Below are 27089 nucleotides of genomic sequence, written 5' to 3' on the forward strand. Positions count from 1 at the left end.
CTGGTTCTCCTCGGGTCACCGTCCTGGTCTCACTGATTGGAAAAGCTGAGGATAGTAAACAGAACACCATATTCATGGCAACTAACTTTTCATTCTTGTTCATGATTTGTCTGATGCCAGAACACCGTGCATGGCACTTTCCAATGCAGATAGAGTTTCCCTGGCCCAAATGGCTCACAAATGAGTAAGAATTAACTTTTGAAAAGTCTCGCAAGCAACCAAAGACTTTTGACTTGTTTTGTTTGAGCCCTGAAGGAGACGGCTTTGAAAGGGGAGCAGTGTAGCAGATGGAGTTCAAGCAGAGCCTGAAAGAAGGCCCTGAGGTCAATGGGGAAGACAGGCTCAAACTGGGTCTGAGCAGCTGGGGCTGAGAAAAGAGGATCTGAGTGCATAAAGGGTCTAGACTGTAAACGGACTTTTTGTTACTTCGAACTAGGTGGGTGGAAAGATAACAGGGACGTTTCTATATTTGCAGCTGTATATGTTCTCTGACATGTCCTACCAGGACAGGCCTCAGAATCGGAGAGAAACTGTTACACGTTTTTTTTTGTCTTGTTTCTGATTGGGTTAGTGCTCAAACATTAAAAATAACCATAGGAACAGCAAACAGTGTATTTATATAACCTGCTGCAAACACGCTAGAAATCCCGTTACTACCCAGATTGCAAGATGCTCTGCAAAAGAGGAAACAATTTGGTTTCTTGCTACTCTCATGGTATATTATGGAGACCTACAAATCTCCCCATCACCACCATTTCCCCCCCTTCTTGTTTGTTCTCTTTACCTTGGCAATGTTGAATCTTCTCTTCCCTGGTTTTGCTGGAGGTCTCCGTGGTAGACCTGGAGCCAGTGTCCGCTCTGTCCTCAGTGAAGGGGCAGAGCTGTAGACTACCCAGATCTTTTCTCCCCGGTGTTTTCAGGTGGTTGAATTAAACAGGCATGAAGAGAAACAAAAATCTTTGAAACAGTGACAATGCCTCTGGCTCTCAGTTGTTCAGCTTTCACACCTGGCATCTGCATTTGTGATGTCATAGTGCTCACAGCACTCGGGAGACGGTGGGCCAGATTCTCTGATATGCTCAGCTTCCTTTGAGCCTCGTTTGTGGTACAAAGGGGATAGAATCCAGTCTTAACTCCCCTGCTGGAGATACCCCGGTCACTGGGGAGCCCTTAGAAAGTGTAGGGCCAGCGTCGTGGGTTCCTATGTTCCCTTTCCCACAGTCCCTGGACCAGAGTTGAAGAGGATCTGGGAGAAGGATTGGCTGCAGTACACTGAGTGCCAGCTGTAGCTATACTCAACTGGCAGATGATGCCTTAGAAACCAGCTGGCACGGGTCAGGGCCCTCAGGTGGTGTTAACCTACATCAAGGTCTGGCTTGGGGCAGGCACTCAAGAGAGCAGTAACAGGCTCCATGATGCCCTCTGTCCCCCCGAGAGCCATGTGCAGCAAATAATGTGGCCCAGTGTTTTTCGGAGAAACCAAAGTAGATCAGAATTGTATTTCTACTGCAAGAAGAACAAGCAGGAAAACAACTTCTAAAGTCTCCCCCTTTACATGGCAAAGGAGGGAAATGACCATAAAGGAACTATTTTTATCCTCTAGGGTAGCTACATTCCTGAATGCAATGTTTTATATTGAACTATAAGAAGTCATAGTTCAGCTGATTCATTTTTTCAGTAAGCTGTCACACCCTCTGTTTTCTGCTGGCTAATTGGGCACGTTCTCACTGAACGCAGAAATACAGGTGAGCACGTCCTTAAGGTCAAATGGTCAGAAAGGACCGTCCCAGAGTGGATTGTAACTGGTCTTAGGTGGATGTTTTGGTGAGTGTAGGGAGTGCAGTATGTGGTTTTATGTACGTTTTGAAAAAGGCTGCTTCTGGCTAAAACGTTGTTTCTTCTCTTTGGCATGTGCAACAAACAATGAGATTTAAGTCTAAGAATTGTCTGTAGCTTGACTCGTCACCAATCACATAATGAGTGTTCTAAAAGCAACAAACCTGGAGCAGGGTCTGTGACTTGCTGTGCTATGCGGTAATGCAGACAAACGCATGTACTTCCTAAAATGACTTTTCCCTCCTCCTTCCACATTAGAATTTTAAAAATCAGACCATTGCAAACTCTATTTTTATGCTGTCAAGCATCTGCTCTTCTGAAAATCAACACTATTTTATGAAGGAATGAGAGAGGGGGGGCAGATTAGAGTTTCTAAACCCCTTCACCCACACAAACTACAAATGAGAATTTGTTTGAGGGGTTGCAGTTCTGTTCTTAACTTACAATGCTAGCAGAATAAAGTACCATGGTTCTCGTTTTAGCTACCGGAGGTGTTAGAAATGAATGCCTACTCACGTTTAATATTAGCTTATATGGCACACAACTCTTTTTCAGCAGTACATGGCAGCATAATACTGGCAACAGGAGTGTTATACAGCAGCGTCAAAAGAAAACTAGACAAAAAGGTCAGTATTCGTACAACTGGACAAAGTTCCCTACTTTTTACAAAGAAATACAATTAAACAAAAGTGTTCTTGATTCAACAAAGTTAAAAACGTTCAGTACTGTCAAGGCTACTTCAAAGCCACGGCCACATACGTCACTCATGCCGGGGCTCCTACGTCTGGCTTTAGGCTTTGGTGATGTATCCTTCTCTGATCAGGAAGTCATAGATTTTCCTGGTTTTGTTCACATCGATCTTGATGAGTGCTCTTGCCTGGGCTAGTCTCAAGCCTCCTTGCTTGTTACACTCATTCATTAAAGCCGCTTTATATTCTAAATAGGCTCCAGGGACCAATCTCACCATCTGACAGAGCTGGAAGACAAAGGTAAAGTTAACAAACATTAACATCTGTCACACTTGCCTGCCTTGCAGTACCTGTTGGGGGATGGGGCCGGGGAATGACAACCAAAAACATACTTCCTTTTTCCCCCGGGGGGAAAAAAATTGGCAATTACAAGTGAGTCCAGCCCACAAGTAATAAGAGGAAGACTTTGCTGAGAGGAGTGCATTCCTGCTGGCTGCTGCTTTAGAAACACTCTTTACTGAGAATACGCTAGGGAGCTGAGAGCAGGAATCTGTGTGTTGACATCCAGCATGGGTGCCTGTCCTGTGCACACCAAGGGACGTGCATAGGCCGAAGGGACTCTCAACCACCCATTCAGCACATTGGACAAATGCCAGAAAGGGCAGCTGTCTATTAATCCTTTACAGACTAAAGTTTTTTTTTTTTTTTTTAAATACCTTTTTATAAAAGCAGCTACATACACAGCATTTGCCGTCTCCCGCAGTTTAGGGCAGGAAGGTTATGCAGAGCGACATTATCCAGGGTGGACATTATGCGTTTGATAACAGAGTTCATTACAGGAGACAATCTCTGGTCTCTCCTGCAGATTGAAAATACTGCTTCCAAAAAGCTCTCGGGTTCTGCTGTTAAAACAGGAAAGGTCCCATGTGGCTCCCAAATATGGGCTTTCCCCTTGGTTCTGTGATGTAATGATACCAGTGGACATGCTGGCTGCCTCTTTCTTTTTAATAAGGAAGTGCTCAGTGACTGAATCCCACTGATAGAAATGAGCTGAGACACAAGGTCTTAGTGACAGAGACCTTCTCTGAACTCTGCAGACAAGGAAATCCGATTCTCCTATAAGCTAATGTCTGGCCACAATTACTCGTATGCTGAATGGAGCCAGAAATACCATGTCCAATGGTGAAGTTGTGATCTGATTTTCATGACTGCCAGAGCCAATGAAGGGAAAACACGGTTGATTACTGAAGCAGAAAGAGGAAAGACACTCTAAAATTCATCTAGCACACATCAAATGTATTGACATTTGCTCCTTGGTAAAATTTGTGGCACGATGAAGACCCTGTTTCTATTTTTTTCCTCCATGTCAAGGCCACCATCTTCTATTTCAAGGACAGGACTCCCTGGAACCCTTCCAGTGCTGTTTTTAGTTAGCCAGATAAGTCAAAGTCTCTCGGAGGAACTGGGAGATGAACCATAGTATTCCACATGGTAGCGCAGAAATCTAACAGCCTCCTAAAGAAGGCCAAATTCTGCTCTCTGAAACGTGCTCACCAAAGTTAATAGGGGCCTAGTATGCACACCCAAGAGCAGAAATTGAGGTTGATTGAGGTTTGGTGCTATGGCCTGAGCTGGCTGAACTATTAAAAAAACCCATTGGTAGGGGTGAGTGGTGGTTCCTTTTGGGCCCTTAAGAAATCTTCAGCCACTTTTAAAACAAATACTCCTTAAGCAAAAGTTGTTGTTTTCCCTGATCATAAAGCCAGTGTGAAGTCAGGGATGTCACACTCCACACATTATAATGTAACAACTTCCCCAGGGTTCCTGCACTACAATAGACCCATTTGCTATCTCCATATCACAGGTTGTAGCAATTGAAATTGGGGGGCTCACTCGTAAGATTTAGGCTGCTAAACTAGACTGTGTCTGAAGATAAACAGCTGCATGGTGGCGGTCAGTCTTCCCATTCATTTCCACTCCTCTTCTTACCTCTTTCTCCTTCTCATTAAGTTTCTCTGTGCCTGGGAGACCCGTGAGGTTCAGTGGGGGGGCGCTCCGTCTACCTATGGAAATGAGGAAAGCAATGTTCAAAGCCTAGAATGGTAGTTTGGAGGTGCAGTTTCTCCAGGTGTTTTGTCTCCAAAGGCATAATGATGTTAACCCCGTAAAATCCAAGCATTTGTGGACGATTATTTAGGGCTCATCTTCAAAGCTGCACTAGTTTAATTAAAGACGTGGGTTTTTGAATTGATTTAGTTAAAACGCCTGTGTGAATACTTAAACTTCATTTAACTGCAACTTTTTAAAAAATAAGTTAATCCCTTGCAAATCCTAAACTAACATGACAGCCAAGTTTAAATAGAATAAACACATTTTATACCAGTTTTAGCTACAAGTGTGTATGTCAATTTTAGTTAATCAGTGCAGCTATGTGGGTGTAGACTGTGTGCAGTACAGTTCTACATTTCACAGCATGCGTGAAAGAGGAATTTTATAGGAAACTGCCAGGAGTGTTACCTTTTTATTGAGAAACTTAATGGTCTATCTTCCACAGGTAATAGTGCAATACGTATGAAGTGTAACTGCAAATGAATGCCCTTTGAAAGCAAAGCAGGCAAATGGAAAAGTTCCAAAATAAGCAATTGAAATGCTAAGCAAAAATACAGTATATTGTTTGCGGTGTTGGTTCCAGAATATTAGAGAGACAAGGTGGGTGAGAGAATATCCTGTATTGGGCCAACTTCTGTTGGTGAAAGAGACAAGCTTTTGAGCAACTCTGAACTGCTCTACAGGTCAGACTTCAGGTCAGTTTCTGCAGTTTTTATATATAAAAAATGGAAATTTTATTTTGGGAGGGGGCCAGCAGAAAGTTAAGGGCCAGATTTTCCAAGGTATTTGGTGCCTAAAGAAGTGAACAGGTGCCTAGTGGATTTTCAGAAGTGCCTGGGTGAAATTTCAACTCCTCCTGGTATCACCAATGTGGGTATCGATATGAGGGTACATGATGAATTTCAATTTTTTTGGTTTGCTTTCCTTAAAAGTCTAGACAGTCAGGGAATTGCTAGCATGTGACAATGTAACTAAAGACCACATCGTAGTGAGTAGGCAAAGGGGGTTGAATTAGGGTTGCACGGGTAACCTTCATTTTGGCATTTCCTAACTTCTAAGCACTTGACTTAGCAACCTTAAAATTTGTGTGTAATTAATATAAAAACTCATCACAGCTGCACAGTGACAAGTTTGTCATGTACACATAACTCTGCCATGTGAAGAGACCCAGAAGCAGCTCCACATGACTGCCAGGGAAGGACAAAACATCTTTACCATTTTTTAAACCAACACTGTACCTCCAACTTGTTACAATATCATCTGAAAAAAACCCTTCTCTTCTTTCTCCCTTGGCACATTTAATAATGCAGCTGTAGAGACTGATTCTATTGGTGTAGCCAGAAGGACCTAGAAATTCAGCAATAACCCACTGACTTTGCATCCAAAATGACTCGTGAGTTGGAGACAGTGTTGACTTTTACAATACTTGGGCATGAGAGTTGCAGATGGACAACTGTGTAATCAAGAAAGAGATGCCACTCCCCTGAACTTAACAGGATAGCATCATTGATGCATGGTAGATTTAGATCTTGTCTACACAAGCACTTAGTCTGCAGCTATCTGGGGTGTGAATCTGCCTCGCTCTAGTCTGCCACAGATGAACTGTCCTGTGTGGACCCTGCTGAGACGCATTAACAAGGTGATGATCTAACCCTCTTTCAAACTGGAGTAGGTTAAAGCTCATTAATGAACTGTTAATGCACGTCGGCAGGTCCACACAGACAGTCAGCAGGCTACTGCATGGTAGATTCACACTCCAGCTCACTGTGAATTGAGGCTTGGTCTACACTACCAACTTATGTCGGTATAACTACGTCCCTCAGGCATGTGGAAAATCCACACCTGCACCCCCAGTATAGACAGCATTATGTTGATGCGAGAGCTTCTCCTCTTGACACAGCCACTGCCTCTCGGGGAGGCGGAGCACCTATGCTGGCGGGAGAAGCTCTGCTGTCGGCGTAGGTAGGTCTTCACTAAGCGCTACAGCGGCACAGCTGCACCACTGCAGCGCTGTGTGTTGACAAGCCCCTAGGGCTTTTATTATAGCTCCAGCATAGAAAATAATTACCTGAATTTGAAGCAACTGGTATTGTGGGACTCAGGCCAGAATCACTGCAAGGAAATGAAATTTCAAATTAACTATGCACTGTGTAAGACCCACCGCAAAAGCTGGCCCCTACACGGCTTCTCCCCATCTTGTAACAATCAGAACAGCAAACCTGCGTAACCCAGAGATGAAGCTTAGCAACTCACATATACTAGCCTGATCCTTGGAGTCAATGGTATTTCCAGGTGCTCAGCACTTTCCAGTACTGGCCTGGCAGTAAAGACCAAAGATGGAGACCAGTAAAAAGAGGAGAGGAACACTATATTTCTGTTGATGGGGACTGAACTGTCCCCAGCTGGAGATAAAGGGAAAGTACAGCCCTTGTTCTATACTATATTCTTAGACAGTACAGGATACAAGTTGTACAGGATACACATTTCCTTCTTTTGCACTGTAGCTTTTGTTCACAGCCCCAGTTTAGTTTAGACGGCATACTGGTAAAGCTGCTGCCTCTAAGATCACACTGCAAGAAGGGACATCAAATGTGATCCGTGCTCTCATTAATACCCTTAAAGAAAGAACCCTGTTCCCTGCAATGGCTTGAAAAGTAGCGGTTCAGTCTGCAATGAGATAAATAATGTGGTCAAGTTTTCTAAAAAATAACCAGAGTCCAGGTTACTGGACAGTTACGAACCCTGCCTAGTCTCTCTTGCTTTGTTTGCAACGTAAACAAGCACTAAACTGTTCTCCTCTCCCACCACACTCATCTTGGAAACACATTGGTCATTGCCAAGAAAAAGAAATGTGTTTTACATCTGTTCAATTAGTCTGTGCATGGAGAAGGCCTAATCTTACTGTGACCGTACATGTCAGCTTGTCGACTGAGCCACTGCTGGCAGGCGCTGCTGTCCTGGATGTACTGGAGAACTTCGGAAAGCATAGTCCGCTTTAGACGTGCCTCCTCTCGCGTCTTCTTGAGGTGATCGTAAGTCCTCGCACCTAGAGCAAACAGGCAGCGCGTTCTGACAGGCTGGGCTGAACCAGAATTCTCCCCCTTACTGCAGCAGATGGGGGCACTTCATTTCCTAGTATTGGGCCACCCTTACTCAAGCGAGCGAGTCCAAGTGATTTCAGTGGGTGTATTTGTGGAGTCAAATGCTATTCAGCATCTGAGTGTATCTGAATCTGACCCTTTACAATTGTATTTAATTTCAGGGGAAAAATAAGTTTCTGTAATCACACTTCCAGGCCTGACTGGGATTTTTAACAAGTCTGAGTCCTTCCTTCCCCATTGGTAGATACAGTGCAGCTGCCCTGGCCCCCACATGGAAAGCACTACAGCTATGGAGCTACCATACTATTGCTTTGACAGCTTTTTGGAGTGATGACTGTGGTGAGCTTTGCTCGATGGTGCATTCATCAAGCTATTCATCAGCTCAAAATAGTCCTATAAAACCACCGCTGTCCTGATACATTATTAATAAGACTCTTAGCTAAAGAGTGAGTCAAACATATTTGAAAAACAACCGTCTTCTCCTTTAACACTTCCTAAACATAGTTTAAGCATCCCTCACAACCCTGACTAATGATAATAGGCTGAATAATCTACCTTGTACTTACTACAGAAATTAGTGATTCCTGCCATCCTGTATTCCTGTAGACGCTTTATTTCTCTTCGCAGTTCAAATTCCACTGGTGTTGTCCCCCAACAGTAAGGAGCAGAGAAATCCAGAAAACAAATGTGGATAAATGCTGCTGTTAGTAAACATTGCGGCCCTAGGAATACTGCATTCCTTACTCGTCTGCAGTTCAGTTACTAAAGTGTAGAGCCACAGAGAGTGTTCACTTCTGTGCACCAGCCCATCTGTGATCTTGAGCCAGCAGAACCAGCAAATTACTGTATGTGGTATGACATCCTCTGACCACAACTCAGCTTTCGTTTTTAAGACCACTTCTAAACTATTTGTTCAGGGAAGCTATTTTAGCTTCAGGCTCAGGTAATTCTTCTGCCCTATCGATAAGCTAAATGATGCTACTATGTGGGGACTCTTTTATAAAACACTTAACTAACATTGTTGTGATGATTGTTAAATGTTTGTAAAGTAGGAATATCCCCAGTTCACAGGTAATCAATTTTATAGAGAACGTAGGGTCCGACTTTGTTCACATGGACATCAACAAGAGCAGGACAGAGCCGTAAGTAACTCTGGTCATAGAGGGACTCTGTAAAAATGAAGACTGGAACTTGACAGACACTAGGTTTTCAAATGATGCCTCTCTGCAATGGGGGACGGAGGGGCCAATGTTTGGAAAACTATACTGTTTGTTTTTGTTGTGTTAAATTAGCTAGCTATCTGCCTTACATTATCCTACATTGTCTCTGCTCCATAATTTTCATTACTGGACTGCTAGGATGCTCCCTGGCCTCCCTTTTCTCTGTGGTCAGTTCAGTAGTACAGTTATCCTAACTTTGCCTTTTATCCCTACTTCAGGGATACTTTACTAACTGTAGATTTAATTATACAGCTTCCTACTGTCAGTTTGTTTACAAAAAGCAAAAAGTTTGTTTGACTTAAATTAGTGCATGGATATTGCTCAGGGGCTTGATGTAATTATTGTGTTCCCTTAGCTGGGTTGAAGGGTGCCCAGATTAAATAAAAAGGCCTCACTCTTGCTAAAAAGACAACGGGACTAGGTTCTGGAGTCAGCAATCCCTGAAAGGAGTAAAGATTTGTAGGATCAGACGTAGCTCAGCATCTGTCTGTGTCCTGAAATGCAGCCACATCTGGCGTGAAACAGGATGGCTGTTCACATGTTGCTTTGTGCTTGCTAATGAAGAGTAATTGTCTCCCAATGAAGCAACAGAATTTAGGTGAGCAAGATGCAATTACCCACACTGGAATTTGACTAGGACACCAAAACATGCAGAGATGCATGCTCTAATTACGGGAAAAGAATTTGGACAATTAGATGATGGAACAGTTTGAAACCATTTAAGGTGAGGCACTTAATGGAGGCTGTACTGTATAATTACGTACTAGCTAAGACAGCACATGTATCTTAGAGAATATACAATTAACTGCTGACCTAACCCCAATACAGAGTTAGGTCATAGGTATTTTACTCTTTCTATGGTAGAGTGTGGTAGTACACCAACTGTGGACTTCTCATGAAGAGGAGAGACTAGACAAGTTAGCACAGGAATGACATATCAAACAGTACATTCAAATATAACTCCATCAACAATGCACCTAGAAGAGCTGCGGCTTATTTAGTATAACCACCCAGGGCCGTATTTATTTTATCTGAGGTAGCTGAGTGGAATGGGAGGAGGAAAACCAATTCCCTGTACAATCTATTTAGAGAAGACCACTGACAGCTAATATAATAACCTGTTGCCCACTTAAATGCTTACTCTCATTTAACAGCTAAAACATGAAAGAAAAAAAAAAACCCAAACCCAATACCTACATGCATGGCTTTCAATGAACTTGTCATGCTCAACTGGGCCTAAAATTCTTGCAAATCGTCGCATTGTTTCATAAAGATCTTGGACCTCCTTTGGGTATCGTCTCTCCACAACTGCAAAAAAGAAAAGCGACCGCTGTGAGCAATATTCTTTTCTCTGGGAAGGGAAATTGAGATTGCTACGTATTGTGTGTGGGGAGGGGAAGAGGACATTCATATTATAACTGTTAATAGTTCCTTTTACTTGATACAAGTTCACGCAATGTCAGGGACATATGGCGGGGGGGGAGGGGGGGGCGTAGGTCTACATATTTAGCCAACATATTCCTACTGGTTGTAATTGACATAGTGGTTAAATATGCCACAGGATCCAAATCCCCATTAAAAATCCTACTGGTTTTACCACCAAGGCAGCGAAATTCCCTACTGTAGGCATGGCCTGTGTGTTTGTAAAGGGGCCTGATCAGGTTGTGGCCCCAAGGTGCTGTAGTAATATTAATGGCCTCCCCAAACCATGGAACATGTAACTATCATAATTGTTTCTGAAAAGGACAAAGCCATGAGGTAACAGCACATCTGATATTACTTTTAGTGAGAGGGAGCATAAATCCCACCAATAAATAGACTAAAGGAATCTGAACAGATCACCATGACTGTAACCTCCGTGTGGGTCCAAATTTGATATACTCCCCATGGTGACAAAATTACAAACTAAGTGACACAGAATGATATGGTGCCCACAACTCGCAATTCTAAGTCCTAATGTATGATAACTAGGTGTTGACTGACACTATCTTGGATGTAGTACGAGCAAGCCATTCTATAGTGTACACTGCAAACACCCAGCATTCAAAGTCCATCTCTGGCTTGAGGCCATTTTAAAACAAGAAGCTATATTTAGTACTTACTCTGAAATTTTCTGAGGTTGATGAGGCCATGGTCTCTTATAATTCTATAATTAAAACAAAAAAAGTAGTAATATAAAGTAATAACTCATGTATTAATGTGCAGATACAAACATCAAAGGGGTTCTGGTAACATTGATACAATTTTACAAAAGTTCTAACTCTCGCTATACACAAGGAATAGGTAATATTTTATAAATGATTAGTCAGCACGTGTTAGGAATGGCCGTGTTCATTACCATGAGTCCCACTGTGCCGTGCTCTAGGAGAGCTGGAACCTCCTAAAAAGATCTAAAGTAGCATTCCTACACACCATGTAATGTCTCTTTTAATGTCTTATGTCTTGCCCCTCCAAGGCGAGAAGCAAGTCCCACAGACACAGGAGGAGGAAACATTTCTTGGCCAGCTTGATTTTCAAAAAAAGAAAAGAAAGCGGCTGTTTTAAAGCCACTCACAAGTTTGTAATGTTAGAATAAGCCCCAAGAAAATAAATTAGTGGGTGGAGGGCAGGTGAGTGGTCACAGGTCGATGATAAATACATTGGTCACAGGGCTCTGCAATTATCACACGGATCTTGTCTCTACATATGGTTATTATAGATACACAACTCTTGTGAGTGATAGGTGCTCAAAAAGCTAGCTAACTTGGTTAGGCAAGGTTGTGGCTGAACTTTAATCTATGAAACCTGTTATTTTCTCTGTCTGTCTACATAAGCTGCACAAATGTGTTTTCCCATCCCAAATAGAACAGGATTTAATAGGCTTTGTGACAGTAACATTAACAATTTTATGTTCTTTTAGGGTTTTGTCCCGCTTGGTCTATTACTAATTTAACAACAGCCACTGACATCAATGTGAGTTACACAACTATAAGGGGTTAAGACTTTTTTTTTTAATAAGTCACATTGTGTATCGTCATGTAGTTTATGCCACATATAGATATATTTTTGATTGGGAGAAGGAAGGGCTGGTCTAACTGAGTCACCTTTCCTTTCAACTACCCTTCAAAAAAAATGTTGTGTTGACCTTTTATTCTGGGAGGAGGAATGGACAAGTCTTGCTCCAAACTTGTTAATAATCTTGGCCCCGGCAATAAAAGAGTAGGATGAATAACATACAAATATTGAACCAAGTATTTGAAAGATAGTGCAAAATTCAAATAAATGAACAGATTCACTGAATAATTCTAGAGTCATAACATTTGTTGAATGAAGTATTCAAACTTTTATTGAACCAACTCATATTAGCAACACATAGTTTTCTATATTATGTGTCCTTGGAAACTTAGGAAAAGAGGCTGTAGTGTACTAATCATTAGGATGCGAGCATATCCATGGAAAGGTACTGGGTTTAGTAAGAGTCGGAAGACTGAGTCAGGCCTCCAAAACCAGGATCTAAGTACCTGTGGCCTGGCAGCACTGATTAGAGAAGAGAGCTGAGTTAGGCGGGCTGGTTTCTACTTCTGGATCTACCACTAACTCGCTGAGATGTCCTTTAACCTCAGTGCCCCACTCTACAAAATGGCTATGTTATCTGACAGGTGTTGAAGGGCTAATGAGTTTTATAAATTGCTTTAAAAACAATTACACTTAGTATCAGGATACGTAACGCATTCAGTACTGAAGCAGTGGACTACAATCACTGGTTGAGAACTCACTTTTTTCTCCTCTGCCTTTCCTTTAACCTGGAGTGATAGATATCTACAACTGCAATCTTCAAAGCTGCCAAGTACAGAAAGGAAGACCAGAAGAACAGATTAATCACATAGGAGATTATCTCACCAGGCTTCTCCCCAAATCCCCCAACCTCTGGTCATCACAGTTTGAAAAGACCCACTTCACTTGCAGGAAGCAGACTTGCTGCCTTTGCTTCGAGACGTTAAAAATCCCAAACCACTGAACTGCACAGCAACATAAAGCTACTACAGGCGCAGTGCACACGCCTATTTGTAAAATGTATTGAACTTTTTTCCTAACACTATTACACACATGAATATGAATCTAGAGAGACCTCGAGCTCCTTTTCCCTCTCCTTAGTCCAAAGTTACTATCTTGCTATTGATATTAAGTACTTTTGTTTTTCGCAAAAGGGAAAACATTTTGCCTTTTATACTTCCCTGAAAAGCAAATGGTTAGGCTTAATCTCTGATGTGTCGTCTCTGGACGAGGAATAGCCTGCAGGGCAATAAGGAAGGAGATGAAAGCAATGCGCCAAGAGCTAAAAAGACTGCGATCTGAATTGACAATTCAGAGTAGACTTTGCTGAGAGTCTCCGAAATTACCTAGAAGCTTTTTAGCTAATTAATTTTTATATTTTACTATCAGACAAAAGAGACCCAAGAGAAAAGCTGAGGGCAGTTCTCAACAAGAATTGAGAAAACAAACTTGCTAGAAACCATCTCTTTCTAAATGAAATTGTCTAGAGTTATTCAGGGTAATCTACCTACAGACTCTGCAACTCATTTTTGCTGATATACTGAGGTTAATAAATTTCCTTGGTACATTCTGGAGAAAGCAGATGAGACACCCCTTCCACTAGGACTAGCTTCATAATTCTGTTAAATAATTCAAAGACCCATCTTGCTAAATAAGCCTTGTGTGTGTTGATTTCTGGATTGGATTTTTCTCTCAGCATTACTTATTTTAATGTGTTCCCAGAAAGAACAGGCTTAAGACTCTACAATGGATTCATAGTCTGCAGAGATAACATACAAATCTCTGAAACCAAGCAAGAGTACTTTTCACTCCACCTCAATATGTTGCATGAACAGGTGTGTTCAACGCATAACAGAGCCCAGAAACGTGGCCCGTGCAGACCTCTGCAGGATAAGGACAAATTTGATCAACTGCAGTTCATTAGTGGAGAGTCAAATCAATTAGCAATGAAGAGGCAGGCTGCAGTAAGTATAGCTGTGTGTATTTACTTTATATTTTAAACTGTATCGTTTGTATATTTATGTGCAAATTGCACGTGGCCCCTAGTCTCCAGGCACTTTGCCAATGTAGCTCTCTGTGCCATAAGGTTTAGCTATCCCTGTTTTAGGAAACTCCAAGGGTTGTGTGTGAGAGTTCAGAGAAATCAGCTCCAAGTTACATTGGATGTTCCTTTTTATTTAGGTAGCATCTTCAGCATAATACTGGATTTTGATTTATATGAAATCAGTGTCTAAACTAAAGGCTGACAAACTAAAATCCCAGTGTCTTAGAACCCTTATCTGATACATAACCTGGATGCAACAGACTACTTAATCATAGCACTAGGGAAGCTACAATGTCCTTGTTGTTTTTAACATAGGATGATGGGGAGACATGGCATATATTTAAATATATATTTGCTTGGGTTTCCTAATCCAGCAACAAGACAGTAGTAACAAATTCTCTGTTCCCTGCTTAGATTCAGAGAGAGAAGAGTGAGAAATGCAGTAAGTTCAATATAAATGAAATACTTTATGAAGTACAGGAATCACTGCCAATTTATATAAATCTTTTGTATTTTTTAAGCTTCCCAAAAGCTAAGATGTCATTATTTACTGGGATCTGCTGTGGGAAGAACTTTTGAGTAGACAAAGAGATTGCAATGGGAGAAACTCTATAAATACTACCAATAATTGGTTACCTACAACTGGAGGATTGTATTTCTGATGCTTTCACTTGAATGTAAAGTGTTCTGAAAGAAATTACAATTGATTGGATAGGGGAGAGAATATTTACCAGAGCAAATGAAGGCAAAAAAATGGATCTCTCACACAGAGAAAATTCATATTCGTTGCAGTCTTCTCCTTTTCTTTATCGACACATTCACATAGAAGCAACTGATTACAAGATCTGGCACGCATGAATAACCCAGACTACTACTGTGCTACATGCTGCATGGAAATGAGATAAGAGATGCTACAAGAATTAAAATGATCTGCCTTTGGAGAATGCTGGAGAGACAGCTGTTGATCTTTATGACTAAGAAAATCCAAGGTGATGTCACAGTCAAAGTGTCCATTATGGGAAAAGGTAAGAAATGATCAGTATAGCTTCCAGTAACAGGCAGGAATCCAAGACTATTTCCTCCACTTCAGAACCAAAACATTTGTGCATGTGCAAGAGTATGTCTAAATATAGTTTGCCCTCCCCTTCCAATTCTCTCAACAGCACTTGCTCTGCAGAAACCTGAGTGGTAGTGAGTGAAAGCCCCATTTCAGGCAAACTAATCCACTAGTTGGCATCACAGGTCTATAAATTGGGAAGAATGTAAATTAATTTATGTAAGCAGTTGCCATTCCTAGCATAGTTTCTAGGCACACATTGGATATCATCCAAACTCACCTCTTCCCAGAGGAGAAAAAAATCTTGAGGAATCTATTTAAGACACCTGTACTAGAGCCTCCCCTAGGGTTGGCTCAAGAATAAACATTGTGCAGTGTTTTATAGACAGTACTTTTAAAAGGACATTGCCAGGTCTGATGCCACACGTTTTCACTCCAACACACTCAGTGTTTTAGTCTATTTCCAATCACGTCTTCAAAGTCTGCAGACAGCCATGGTAAAATGCTTTCCAATGTTAAATGTGAAAAATCTTTTATGGGGGGCAGGGAGAGGAGAGAGCCTGGACGAGGATTAACAACGGACACTAGATTTTAGTCTCTAATGAAAACTCACAATTTGTGAGATTGTCAAAAGCCCCTGACTGAATTACAGATTTGAAATCCTTTGTTTCTTTCATCCTATCTATTATACTATAGTTAATTGTAATATGAATTATCTACCTGCACGCACTTACCAACTTGCAGGTGCTGCACAGACAGTTAACTGTAATAACATATTTCACACTGTTGGTGAAGCCATCTTGCTAGCTTCAAGAAGAAAAAGTGAAGGATACAGATTAATCAGTGTAGGTAAGAGAAGCTGGATGACTCAACAGACACAAGCATTCTGTGCTCCCAATAAAAGACGGTTTGGGAGTCTAGATATGTTCTGTTAAATTGCATTCCTCTTTCTTGTAGGAGTATAGAGAAACTGTGTAGAGCAATGCAAAGAAATATAATTAGGATGAAATTAAAGGGACAGGGGTCAGCTAGTTTAGACCTGAAGATGACCACAAAATGAAACTGCATGAACTTCCAAGAGTTAAGATGTGGGAAGTAAATTAGATTTCAAAAATTCATTTTTAACACAGACAGTTGTGATAGGAACACTGAAGAAAACGTGTGGCTTTTTTTAAAAACAAACATACAAATTTAGGCTAACTGTCGGGGGGAGGGGAATTCCTACCTGTGAGAACCCTTTGTATGAGATCCATCCCTGTGCTAGTTCCCTTTATACCGAGTAAGAAGGCCGGAGCCTTTTGAAGGGGTCCCAAGTACCCCGGTTGTGGCTGACAGTGGACTACGGCTGCCCATCCAGGATCTTCTCACAAGCCCCGATGGAGGTGGTATGCCAAGAGGCGGGGCTGGGAGCAGGAGGGGCATACCGGAACAAGCTGCAGGAATTCCAGGCAGTGCTATGGCTGACAGGACAACCCGGGGAGACTGCCATAACTTAGGACTCCAGTATGTTGACGGACCTCTCCAGCTGCCAGAACAGTCAAGGACTGGGAGGGTACAAAGATGGCTTAAAATTTCCTTATCCACCCTCCTCCACTAGGCTCTGAGTTCTGTGCTGTACCTCTTTGAGGGATATCTTAAATGGCTGAAGTTGGGGGAAGAGAAAGCATGCAACTGATGTGGAAGATTGTCGGTGAACAGGCAAATATATGAATAGGCTAAAACAGATGAATCAGTTAACAGAACCAGGACACAATTTACTTATTTACTGCTTTTCGATTTGCCAGGAGTTGGTGGAGGAAATGAGAGCAGCTGTATTTACCCATGACTTCTTTCCACATGTTTAAAGAGGAAGAACTTTTTTTGCCAAAGAGACAGCATTTGAATCTCTGCACAATGCACACTAACTCAGTAAAGTAAGCTCTTCAAGGAATGAGAGGCTGATTTATAATGCAGACACACTGTTGCTATCCCATTATAGTTTAGAGATGGAAATATCTCGTGGGAGTCAAGGTAAGGTTTAAGGATTACAAAGTCATGTTCTGTGCTGCGTCCTGCTAAACGTCAAACTGAAATCTGGAAAGACTGGGCTTTGCTGAACTGGAATTTCCTCTGCGTCTCCGAAGAACACTAAAGCTTTCATGTTCATGGCTACATAAAAAGAATGAAAGCCAGCCCACAACAATTAGATGGAGAACTCTGAAATGTGAACACTGTACTGTTGAATATTCAACATGTTTATAAATGAGAGAGACCAGAAATACTCTTTCCCCAAGGATTTAAACCTCATTCAATTCTTATCACTTCCTCTCATTTTGTACCAGCCAGGCAAAACTTATTCACAGAATTTCAGTGAACATTATTAGAAGCTCTTTTCTGAACAATATTAGAAGCTCTGAAAGTAACCCTCCTTTTCATGGAGGAAAAAAGAAATCTTTACATTCACCTATGCCACTGCAGTGTATTCACTTGGCTGAACAAAGCTCACAAAATCTCAAGAGCATGGTATTCTCAACTCGCTGCACAGGCTTGATCTCCACACCACCTAATGTCGCCTGTATCGATACCACTCTGCTAGCAGATTTCACAAGCTAAGCAGGGTTTGGACAGGTGGGAAGGCTTTCATGTAACACCTAGGTGCAAGAGGAAGTGGTTTTCAGCAGGTGGCACCCTTGCTTCTGAATCAACACTGACACAATGCCCCAGCATGGTGTTAGCAGACACTGTGCTGCATAAGGTACTGCCTTTCACATCAGGGTAAAATCCAGGCTCCGCCCTCTTAAAATCAGTGACTGCATCATAATAGTTTCCCATGAATATCTGTACTGATGCCTGTAACCTGGCAAAATGCAAGCTCCAGTAATTACCGTATATCCACCTAAATTCCCCCTGCAGTTTCCATTGGATATAGTATTCCTCCCTTCCTTTCCTAAAGTGCTGCATGATTGGTTGGGCCTTATTAAAATAAGGTGATGTTCCATTTTACAGCTGGCTACATTTCACTGGGGGATGTAAATATAGCCTATGTGCCCAGTGGTTAAAAGTTTTGGCAGGAGCGTTGGATGGAAATACCCTATAGAAATGCAAGTTACATCCTCGCACACAGAATTGAGAGAATTCTATTCAAAGTGAAACCTTACCCAAAAAACGCAGAGGTGCAGAAAAATCAATTGAACAATTTTGAGCAGCTAGTCTGAGACACCACTTTTAAGCGTACTTCTTGAGACGTGACTTACCATGTAAAATGTCGGAATCATCTTCCACAAAATCTATATCTCTCAAATCCCACTCAGCATAGTTGTCAAATTCCTGTTGAGAGAAGACCAACAAGTGCTCACTAGTTAATTCTAGGAATCTTGATAACTCGCTGGAGCAGACAAGAGAGTTGAAGGACACTGAAAACAGAGATATTTACTAAAGACCACTCCCTCCCCACAAAAGAGAGCCAGGTAAAGCACGTCTTTACATGACCACATCCTTATGCAAGGTACACACCAAATGGAAAAACCCTAGTGGGGTTTTAATTAGTGGCAGAATAACCTACAGCACCAATGACTGTGACAGAAATACACAAGCATCCAACTGGAGTACAATTTAAATATTCGAATGATGTCATCTACCAGGTAACTTTCACTGCTCCTGTTCTGTGTGGAAAAGTCTGCACAAAAATTGAAAAGTAATATGGGCCAATGGAGACTGTGCCTGCTTATGCTGGGATTGAATTTATTCTGGTATGTTAATTATGACATTAGTGATCATTGCATGTATAGAAGCTTGCTTCGTAAGAGGACTTTGTAACCACAAGTCTGATCAAAAGACATGGAAGGCAGCAGGAGCCTTTTTGTGAACTTCAGTAAGCTTTGAATCAGGTTCTTTAGGGAAAGTAAACTAAAAACAAGCTGCCCCCTTTTGCTGATCATCTCATTCCCACCTCTAGCCTTCTTGCCTAGGAGTAATTAATTACCAGACTTTGGGTAGTGGTAATGGCATGCCTTACAACGCTAATTCACAAAGCTACGGTTAGCTGCTTCTCAGGCCCTTTAGTGCACCGCTCAGATTATAAATGGAACCCGTAAAGTAAGGGTGTGGCTATCTTTGGTTTTATCATCCAGTCCCCTCATTTCCTTTAATACTTTTTACATGGATAAAATAAAGGAAATCTGTAGATCGAGCGAGTCCCCTCTAGTCAGTAGCAACGACAAAATAAGACGAGAGATTTTTACCTCAATAAAGTCAGCTCTGGCTGGCATGTACCCCGCCATGTCCCGGGAGAGCAAGGAGTCAAAGGTAGGTCGTGGAGGATCATCAGCAGCTGGAAAAATATGGGTTTTGGTTGCTTGGGCTTTTTAATTTGACATAGGAAATGCAAACCAGACCTCAGTTCTAGAAATATATATTCCCTTTGCAGATGCAGGAGGAATTAGTTTAGCTAAGACAGCCTTATTATTTTGTAATTAAGGATGGATAAAAGTGCTGAATCTATTGGGGAAAGGTGAGGTACCCTCTATTCCTCAGAGAACTTTCTGTCCATACATTCGGCCAAAAGCATTTCTAGGGGGTTCACCTTCTTGGGTTCAGTATATCAGGTGACTTCATTCCTTCACTCTCCCACAATGCACCTGATGGAGGGGAGCGCACCATATTTTATGTACAGAGGCTCGGACCAGTATATGGGAAATCCTATTCTTAAATATTCTGTAGTGATCCACAGACCAAATATTACTCTCCTGTTTGAGAAAAAGCAAAGTGCGCACCCTTCTATAGGATTCATTCCATTCTTTGAATGCTTTATCTTCAAGACTGTGCAAAGAAATCCGGCGTCCAGCCCGGTGGTGGATACTTACAGTGGAATGGAATGGCTGTGTCAGTATTTTGTGCCTCTTCTGCCTGCTTCAAGTTCAGTAACGTAGATGCAAACAAGGGATTGTTGATGAAGTGTTTCATATAATGTTTCTCACACTCCTCCTTGGCTTTTGTGCACATCTGATTGGCTACGTCCTGCCTAAGGAGAGGGGAAAATCCCATAGATATTGGCTGATTTTTCACTAATGGAAAAAAGAATCCTTTTATGAACAGAAACTAAAAGAGCATGGCATGTTTGGCCTGGCAAAATGAAGGCTGAGGGGGGAATATGATTATTCCCCAGCTGTATTTATAGAAAGTAAACAGCAGGGAGGGGAGAAGAACTATTTAAGCTAAAGGACAATGTTAGCACAAGCATATATGAACTGGCTATAAATAAATGTAGGCTGGAAATTAGAAGACGGTTTCTAACCATCAGAGGTGTGACTTTCTGTAACAGCTGTCCAATACGAGTAGTGGGGGAAACACCCTACGTAGATTTAAGATGGCACTTGATAACTTTATGGGATTATCTGAGTGCATTGCCTGCGACAGCAGGACTGGACTCTGACCCAGTCCTATATCCCATATTCCTAAATGGAAATTCGAGCAGGTTTTCAAATTTAATTGTGTCTGCCATTATATTCATGAGACCTGATGAAGTTCTGTTTATAATCAAGGCTGGAGTTCTCTTAACTTTACAATCTGGCTGTTACGTGTGGACCACATCTTAATACAGGCATAATCTTGTGAATGGGAAGGGAGATGGCTCACAATTGCAAGCATGATCTCCTCTAATTTGCAAATGCCTAACATCCTTGTGGCAACTACAGTTACTTGAATCGAAAACAGTATCAGAAAAGTAATTTATTTTTAACTGTCTTGAATGTGATATAGCAGCTGGAAGCACGAAGAGCCCGCACCATGGAACCAGCCAGCTCTCAGCAGACCACAGCCTCTAGGGACCACCAGTGGGCCACTGACCACAGTTTTAGAACCTTTGTCTTACATATCATTATTTTATAGATGAGTAAACTGAGGCAGAGTGAAATCAAAGGCTTGATCATGATAGATTGTGAGCTCCCTCAAATCCCAATACCTCCAGTGGGAGTTGAGGGAGTTCTGCACCTCACAGGAGGTGCTTGGCATCTCTCAGGATTCGGCCGGCAGTGACTTCCTCAATGTCACACGCAGTCAGTGACAAAGCTGGGAACAGACTCCTGACTTTTCAATCCTCCACTCTAATGGTTCGACTGGACTCTCAGCCATGAGGCCTATGCTACGTTGTGTGCCAAAATATTCAGCACTCCAATCCTGACCCAAAGCTCTCAGAAGGCAATGGAAAGATTTGATTTCAATGGGCTTTGGTTCAGGCACTAAGTTCTCACCAGTTTCCAAATCCACAATCCATCACAGCCTCTAGAAGTGCCATTTCCTCCTGAGCGGTCCAGCTGGGATCCAAGACAGGAAAATCTGACGTCTGGAGAGGACAGAAAGAACAAATCTGTGTCCCTCTCTATACAGATCACCACCTATAGAATCAAAGACATTCTGCCACTTCCTGCCAACAAGAGGGCATGCTGCTTTGGTACTGGCAGTTTAAAAGCTTCACTTTGTCCCAGGGCAGTTTGTCAATAAGCCATCTATCATAACTGTTAGTTTGTGAGGCTGACATTATAGAAGTTCTACGTACACCAACATTTAATGTATCTATCAGCTGTAATGCAAGAAAGTGCAGTGGCATGAAATAAAATCTAAATTCTTTTTTAAAAGAAGCTTCTTTAAACCTTTTCGTTGGAGGGAAGCAATTTGTTCATATGATGGTATAACTCTCTACCCATTTTTCTAATGAAAGACTTTGAGCCACATATGGACAATAAAACACAAATTTAAAAACCCCTGCATCATTCCATAATGTTACATATGGATATTTTTCTTTAATTTCAGAAAGAATGTAAGAGCTGCCATACTGGGTCAGACCATAGTCCATCTTGCCCCATATCCTGTCTCTGACAGCACCCAGTATTACAGCTTCAGGGGGAAGTGTATGGAACAGGGCAATAATGGAGTGAGCCACCCGTCTTCCACTCCCAGATTCTGGTAGTTAGAGGTTTAGAATTGCTTGAGCATGGGATTGCATCCTGACTACCTTGGCTAATAACCATTGATGGATCTTCATGAACTTACCCAGGTTTTTCTTTAAACCTAGTTATACTTTTGGCCATCACAACATCCCACGGCACTGAGTTCCACAGGTTAGTTGTGGGTTGCATGAAGAAAGTACTAAAAAAGTTCATCCTCTTTCATTAAATCTGCTGCCTATGATTTCATGGGGTGACCACAGATTAAAAAAAAAAAAAAAAAAAATCTGCTGCGGGGTTAGATATCTGACAGTTATAAAATTCTGAAAACAAGGTTGTGTATCTAACAAGACTTTTAACGTGAGATTAGAAAACATGGGTCTAACTTCTAGAGGAGAATAACAAAACCCAAGATGAAGACAAAAGATCTAAATTGTATATTTACCATGATTTCATAAGTATGATCGCTCTGATGTTTCTTATACTCAAATCCTCGTGTGAAACACTGCAAAATAAGAGATTATAAATGTTACTTTTTACCTCTTCCTTGAGAATATATTTAAATTCTGGTGTTTTCTTTTTTATTGTGCACTAGTTACCAAAAAGAGTCCACTCTATAGATTAAAGTGGATTCTAATAGTGATTTAGTCCCCCTCTCCACAAAAAAAAAAAACCAAACCCAATTTGAATTAATTCTGAAACTAATTTGATATCCTATTGATCTTTGCCCCAGGAAGTTATGCCTATGATGCTACTGAAAAGCAGAAATAAGTTGGACCATAGCAGAACATATGGGTCCATCTCACAGTGCCAATACATCATATTGCAAGTAAACAGTTCTAAAGGCTTCTTTGTAATGCATCATGGTTAATCAGGTAAATGTAAGGAGCAAACGGTTATTGGACTGTTTTCATAGTGGCTCATTCAGAGGACAGAGCACAGACATTTATATGCAGGAAAGTACTAGAATAAAATTTCCTTCTAGTTAAAGGAAAAAATAACTCATCACCCATCTTTCCCAGTTTAATACTATATTGAGGCTGGTTCATGGCTATGTAAGGCAATTTAAAAGGAACTCTGATTAGATAAGACATCAGGCATACTAAGTGATGAGACAAAGGCATAGTCAAGCTGTCTGTGTAGACCACTGGACCATGTCTTTCTCTCTTTGTGTCCACGGGTGCCTCTTCAAAGACTTCCTTCACCTGCTCATGCTCATGCTCATTCTCCCACACTCCAACATTTGCTCTACCACTTCCTTGTCCCTGAGCAAATATTTGTCAAATGAACATGAGTTGATACGAGAGACAGATATATGAGGTGATATGCAATTAACATTTAGAAGTAGCTTTGATGATCTGCTTCTCAAAAAGGCGTACACTGCCACTTTTACACTCAACTTACCTGCAAGCACAGGAGAAAGGGAGGAGGCCCACATTCTGCACATTTGATGTAAGGTTCCATGAGGTACGAAGAGCAACCTGTGCAAGGTGGCTTATCAAAAGGGTCATCTATGAAAAAAACAAGATCTGCTGAAGGAAATGTAATGCAACACAAGCAGGATATTATCTACCTAATCATCGATAACCACTAGAACCTCGTATTTTTAAAATAAAATTAGCAGTATGTCTATATCAGGTGTCTTCAATGTTTATATTACATTTTTTAAAACACACTGGTTAGACAATAGGAGTTGACATGTTACAGCTGATATAACCCTTTCTTCTCTAATGAGTTTCAGCTTCCTCAAATATCTGTTGGACGTTCCAAGTCCAACTTCAGCTGCTGGAGGAATCCTTACCTTGACATCTTCCCAGAGATGGTGAAATTATATCTCATCACTTGGACCTGATATTGTGAAGTGCTAAGCATCTTCAATTTGTGCAATGAAGTCAATGAATCTCTATCCTGGTGAAATCTACGAATACTATCCTACAGAAATACAAGCAGCACGGACTAGAAGACCAAAGAGGTCCTTTCTAACTCCAGTATCTATGATTCAGTGTTTTTGAAAGCTGCCTGAATCACAGACCAGGAGACCAAAGTAATATATTTATCTAGGGAGACTGTACAGCACAGGTAATGGGAGCTGTCCTATCTATGTGCTCCCAAAACAACCTAAAATGATAGTCTCTGGGGGAGAGAAAGGTCAGTTGTTTCCATAGCTAACTCAAGCCTTAGCCTCTCTAAATTTGTCAACAAGGGAGTTATTTAATGCTGTGAGGTGGTATGTGGGGTTTTTTTTGTGACAGATTATTTTAGTGGGATTTTTTTTTTCAAACTTTATATTTAAATAAACAATTGGGATATTTACTTAATTTGTTTGTCTAACTAGCTTATTTCCATTACGAATCCCCTGATCCGCCCAGTGCCCCCATCAAATTATCTTATGATGCTTCTGGGGCAAAAACCATCATATGGCTCAAAAAAGCCCTATTTCCCAGCAATCCTCATTGGAGAATAAAGCCTTCAAATGAGGGCAGATGTTTTTAAGATCTCTCTGTAAAGCTCTGATTACGGTACTTACTGCTGAAGGAGGCCAGGCGCTCCATCCTCCTCACACTGTTGAGTTCTTCCTCAGGACAGCAAAATAAGCACCTCCTCCTTGTACAACACTCCTCTGTGTAACTCCAACACCTGCCAAAGTGTCTATCAGGGTACCCTCCAATAGAAAGACAGTAGGCTGTTATGCAGCCTCTAGAACAGATAAGCTCCTCTTGGATTGTACCAACTACTCAAGCAAAAGTGTCAGTCATTACAACAGGAACCATTTGATATGGCTGAAAGTCTGTTCTCTGACGGTGAGAGAAGAAACCAAAGGTATAAAGACAATTCATAGTATTTAGAAATCTGGAACTCCAGGAACATCACTTATCCGAAGAGAAGATTGATGTGACCCCAGTAAAGGTAGTGATTGCCAAGTGACTGTAACATCATGAAGCTTGAGTACTTTGTTATAAGATGTCCTTCCTTAGCTCTGCAAAACCATGAGCTGGGCCTGTATGGTTTTATTGATTTGTATTAGGCAGATTTAGCCTCTTGCTTATTTGTGATTAATAAACGGATTCTTGCAGGCCTGAGAGATGAAAACGGAAATTTCCTTCATGAAGTAGGGAAAGTTTCCTCTAGGAGTATGCTCATTACTGCTAAGTTAGCTGGCTGACTGTATTGTCTCTCCTTCTCATGCAAGAGTGCCAGGGCAACTATATTCCTGTCAGAAAAGAAAATAAGTAATTTAATTCAAGGATCTGAGTGCTTTACAAACATTAACTGATGCACCCTCCAGTGAATTATTTTAGACAGATAAGTACGGTGGTAGTAGTATCTCCAATTTACTGACACGTAAACTAACTTGTCTAAGGTCACAGAGTAAAACTGGGAGCAGAGCCAGAGTCCAACCTCTGCTCTAGTCATTGGACCACGCTTCAGATCAGATCTCCTGGTACACAGCAGGACAGCAATCAAATGTGTGCTTCCCAAGAGTAAGGTATAATTTTGTTAGTAACAGAAGCTTGTAACTTGAATCTATTTTGAATTAAAATTGATCTTCTCCCTCAAATCTATAATAACCTATATTTCATTGTGTGAAACATTTAAAATGTTTCGCTACCAACAAACAAAAACACCAAATGGAGGATTGCAATAGAAATGTATGTTGTGAGAATAGAGCGCTACTGAAATCAGGTATGGGATAAGGACCCTCTCACCTCTGTGCAAGCACAGGAAAGAGAAAGAGGAGGTGCTCGAGTGTTTCTCCACCTTTTTCATACCAGGGACTGAGCTTGCTGCCTTTCTCAACGGTGTCAGGGAGATCTCAGGCACCACTGCCCTGGACCAGTCCTTGAGAAACGCCGCTTTAGTCAAGCATGATAAATATGATCCTCCTACCGCTGCTTCCAGAACAGGTGCAGCGCCTGGTGAAAGTGCCAGCAATTAAAAACTAACAAAGCTGACAACCAGACACTTGCACAGCAGTCATCACAAGCGCCCCTGTGAGTAGGGTTGGCCTCGGGGATCTCTCTCAGGGTTTCATGGGGCCGTCTAGCACGGCGCTAGCTGCCTGCCATGTAAAATCAGAGTCCCTGGAGTGCCCGACCTCCCTCCACCTCTCCAGAGCTGTAGCCCCCCAAAACCAAGAGGCCCCCAACCCATCCTCCACGAGCCAAAGGAGCCACCCAGAGCACGTCTCCCAGCCAAGGGCCCCTGCCCCCTCCAGGGATCCTGCCCCCCAAGAACCAAAGGGGACCCCACTCCCAGAGCCCCCCCCCAGGCAGTGAAGACACCCCCGAGCGCCCCGTACCTCGCGGGATCCTGCCCCCCAATCCGAGCCAAAGCCCCGCCCCTCCCCCAGACCCCGCCCCCTGCAGGCCCTGTGGCTCTGGCGGTGGTTTACCCCGCTGCCCCCTAACGGAGCAAGAGGGGATGCGCGCTCTCACCGCCAGAACGCGCATTCTGGGGTGGCGGGGAGCGCGCAGTCACGCTCGCCTGGACTCATCCCACCCCCCACACACACACACTTGGTATCTCCCTGCTTCCCTCCGTAGCCACATGGTCTCTCCCTGGGCTCCCGGCCCGCTTTGCTCCTCAACCCCTCACCTGACGCCGGCTTCGCCCAGGCCCCCGACCCCGTCCGCGCTCCCCCAGCGCCAGCGGCCGTCGCCACGTGCTCAGGCGCGGCGGCGCGGCGGGAACGCTTACGTGCGCGCCCACGGGGTGGGCGGGGGGTGAGCGAGCGACTCCTCGGCGCCCTCAGGCGATGTGTCGCGCGCTTACTTTAGGTCGCCCCGCAGACGGCTGGGGGGTGTGGGTCGCTCGGCAGGTGTGTTTGTGTGGGGGAGCTGGGGGGTGTGGGTCGCTCGGCAGGTGTGTTTGTGTGGGGAGCGTGGGTCGCTCGGCAGGTGTGTTTGTGTGGGGGAGCTGGGGGGTGTGGGTCGCTCGGCAGGTGTGTTTGTGTGGGGAGCGTGGGTCGCTCGGCAGGTGTGTTTGTGTGGGGGAGCTGGGGAGCGTGGGTCGCTCGGCAGGTGTGTTTGTGTGGGGGAGCTGGGGAGTGTGGGTCGCTCGGCAGGTGTGTTTGTGTGCG

General features: G+C 42.6%; 1 protein-coding gene across 3 annotated transcripts; it reads right to left on the reverse strand.

The window, feature by feature from the left end:
* Window positions 1-1488: 1488 nt before the first annotated feature.
* On the reverse strand, window positions 1489-26648 carry TADA2A (transcriptional adaptor 2A). 3 transcript variants are annotated; one of them, XM_067538099.1, is made up of 16 exons: window positions 26606-26648; window positions 24537-25220; window positions 23414-23520; window positions 22455-22514; window positions 21317-21408; window positions 19931-20088; window positions 19310-19398; window positions 18323-18395; window positions 12711-12774; window positions 11058-11101; window positions 10153-10263; window positions 8302-8373; window positions 7548-7680; window positions 6703-6746; window positions 4515-4588; window positions 1489-2812 (listed from the first exon to the last, which is right to left on the reverse strand). In XM_067538099.1, the coding sequence occupies exons 2-16, from the start codon at window positions 24559-24561 to the stop codon at window positions 2627-2629; spliced, it is 1332 nt and encodes a 443-aa protein (XP_067394200.1). In that variant the 5' UTR covers window positions 24562-25220; window positions 26606-26648; the 3' UTR covers window positions 1489-2626. The 3 variants fall into 3 exon arrangements, with proteins under 3 accessions (XP_067394200.1, XP_067394199.1, XP_067394201.1); XM_067538098.1 differs by lacking the exon at window positions 26606-26648 and adding an exon at window positions 25717-25876; XM_067538100.1 differs by lacking the exon at window positions 26606-26648 and adding an exon at window positions 25717-25885 and having other exon boundaries at window positions 2677-2812; window positions 4419-4588.
* Between the last annotated feature and the right edge of the window lie 441 nt (window positions 26649-27089).

The sequence above is a fragment of the Emydura macquarii genome, unplaced genomic scaffold (genome assembly GCF_026122565.2).
Source record: "Emydura macquarii macquarii isolate MOO-44397 ecotype Brisbane River unplaced genomic scaffold, CSIRO-AGI_Emac_v2 contig_450, whole genome shotgun sequence".
NCBI lineage: Eukaryota > Metazoa > Chordata > Testudines > Chelidae > Emydura > Emydura macquarii.

Coding starts and splice junctions, on each gene's coding strand:
- TADA2A (XM_067538099.1), bottom strand. CDS start 24,561: ATGGAGCGCCTGGCCTCCTTCAGCA. Junction 22,515..23,413: donor CCTTTCTCCTGTGCTTGCAG/GTAAGTTGAGTG, acceptor CTTATTTTGCAG/TGTTTCACACGAGGATTTGA. Junction 18,396..19,309: donor CCAGAGCTGACTTTATTGAG/GTAAAAATCTCT, acceptor TTCTCTCAACAG/GAATTTGACAACTATGCTGA.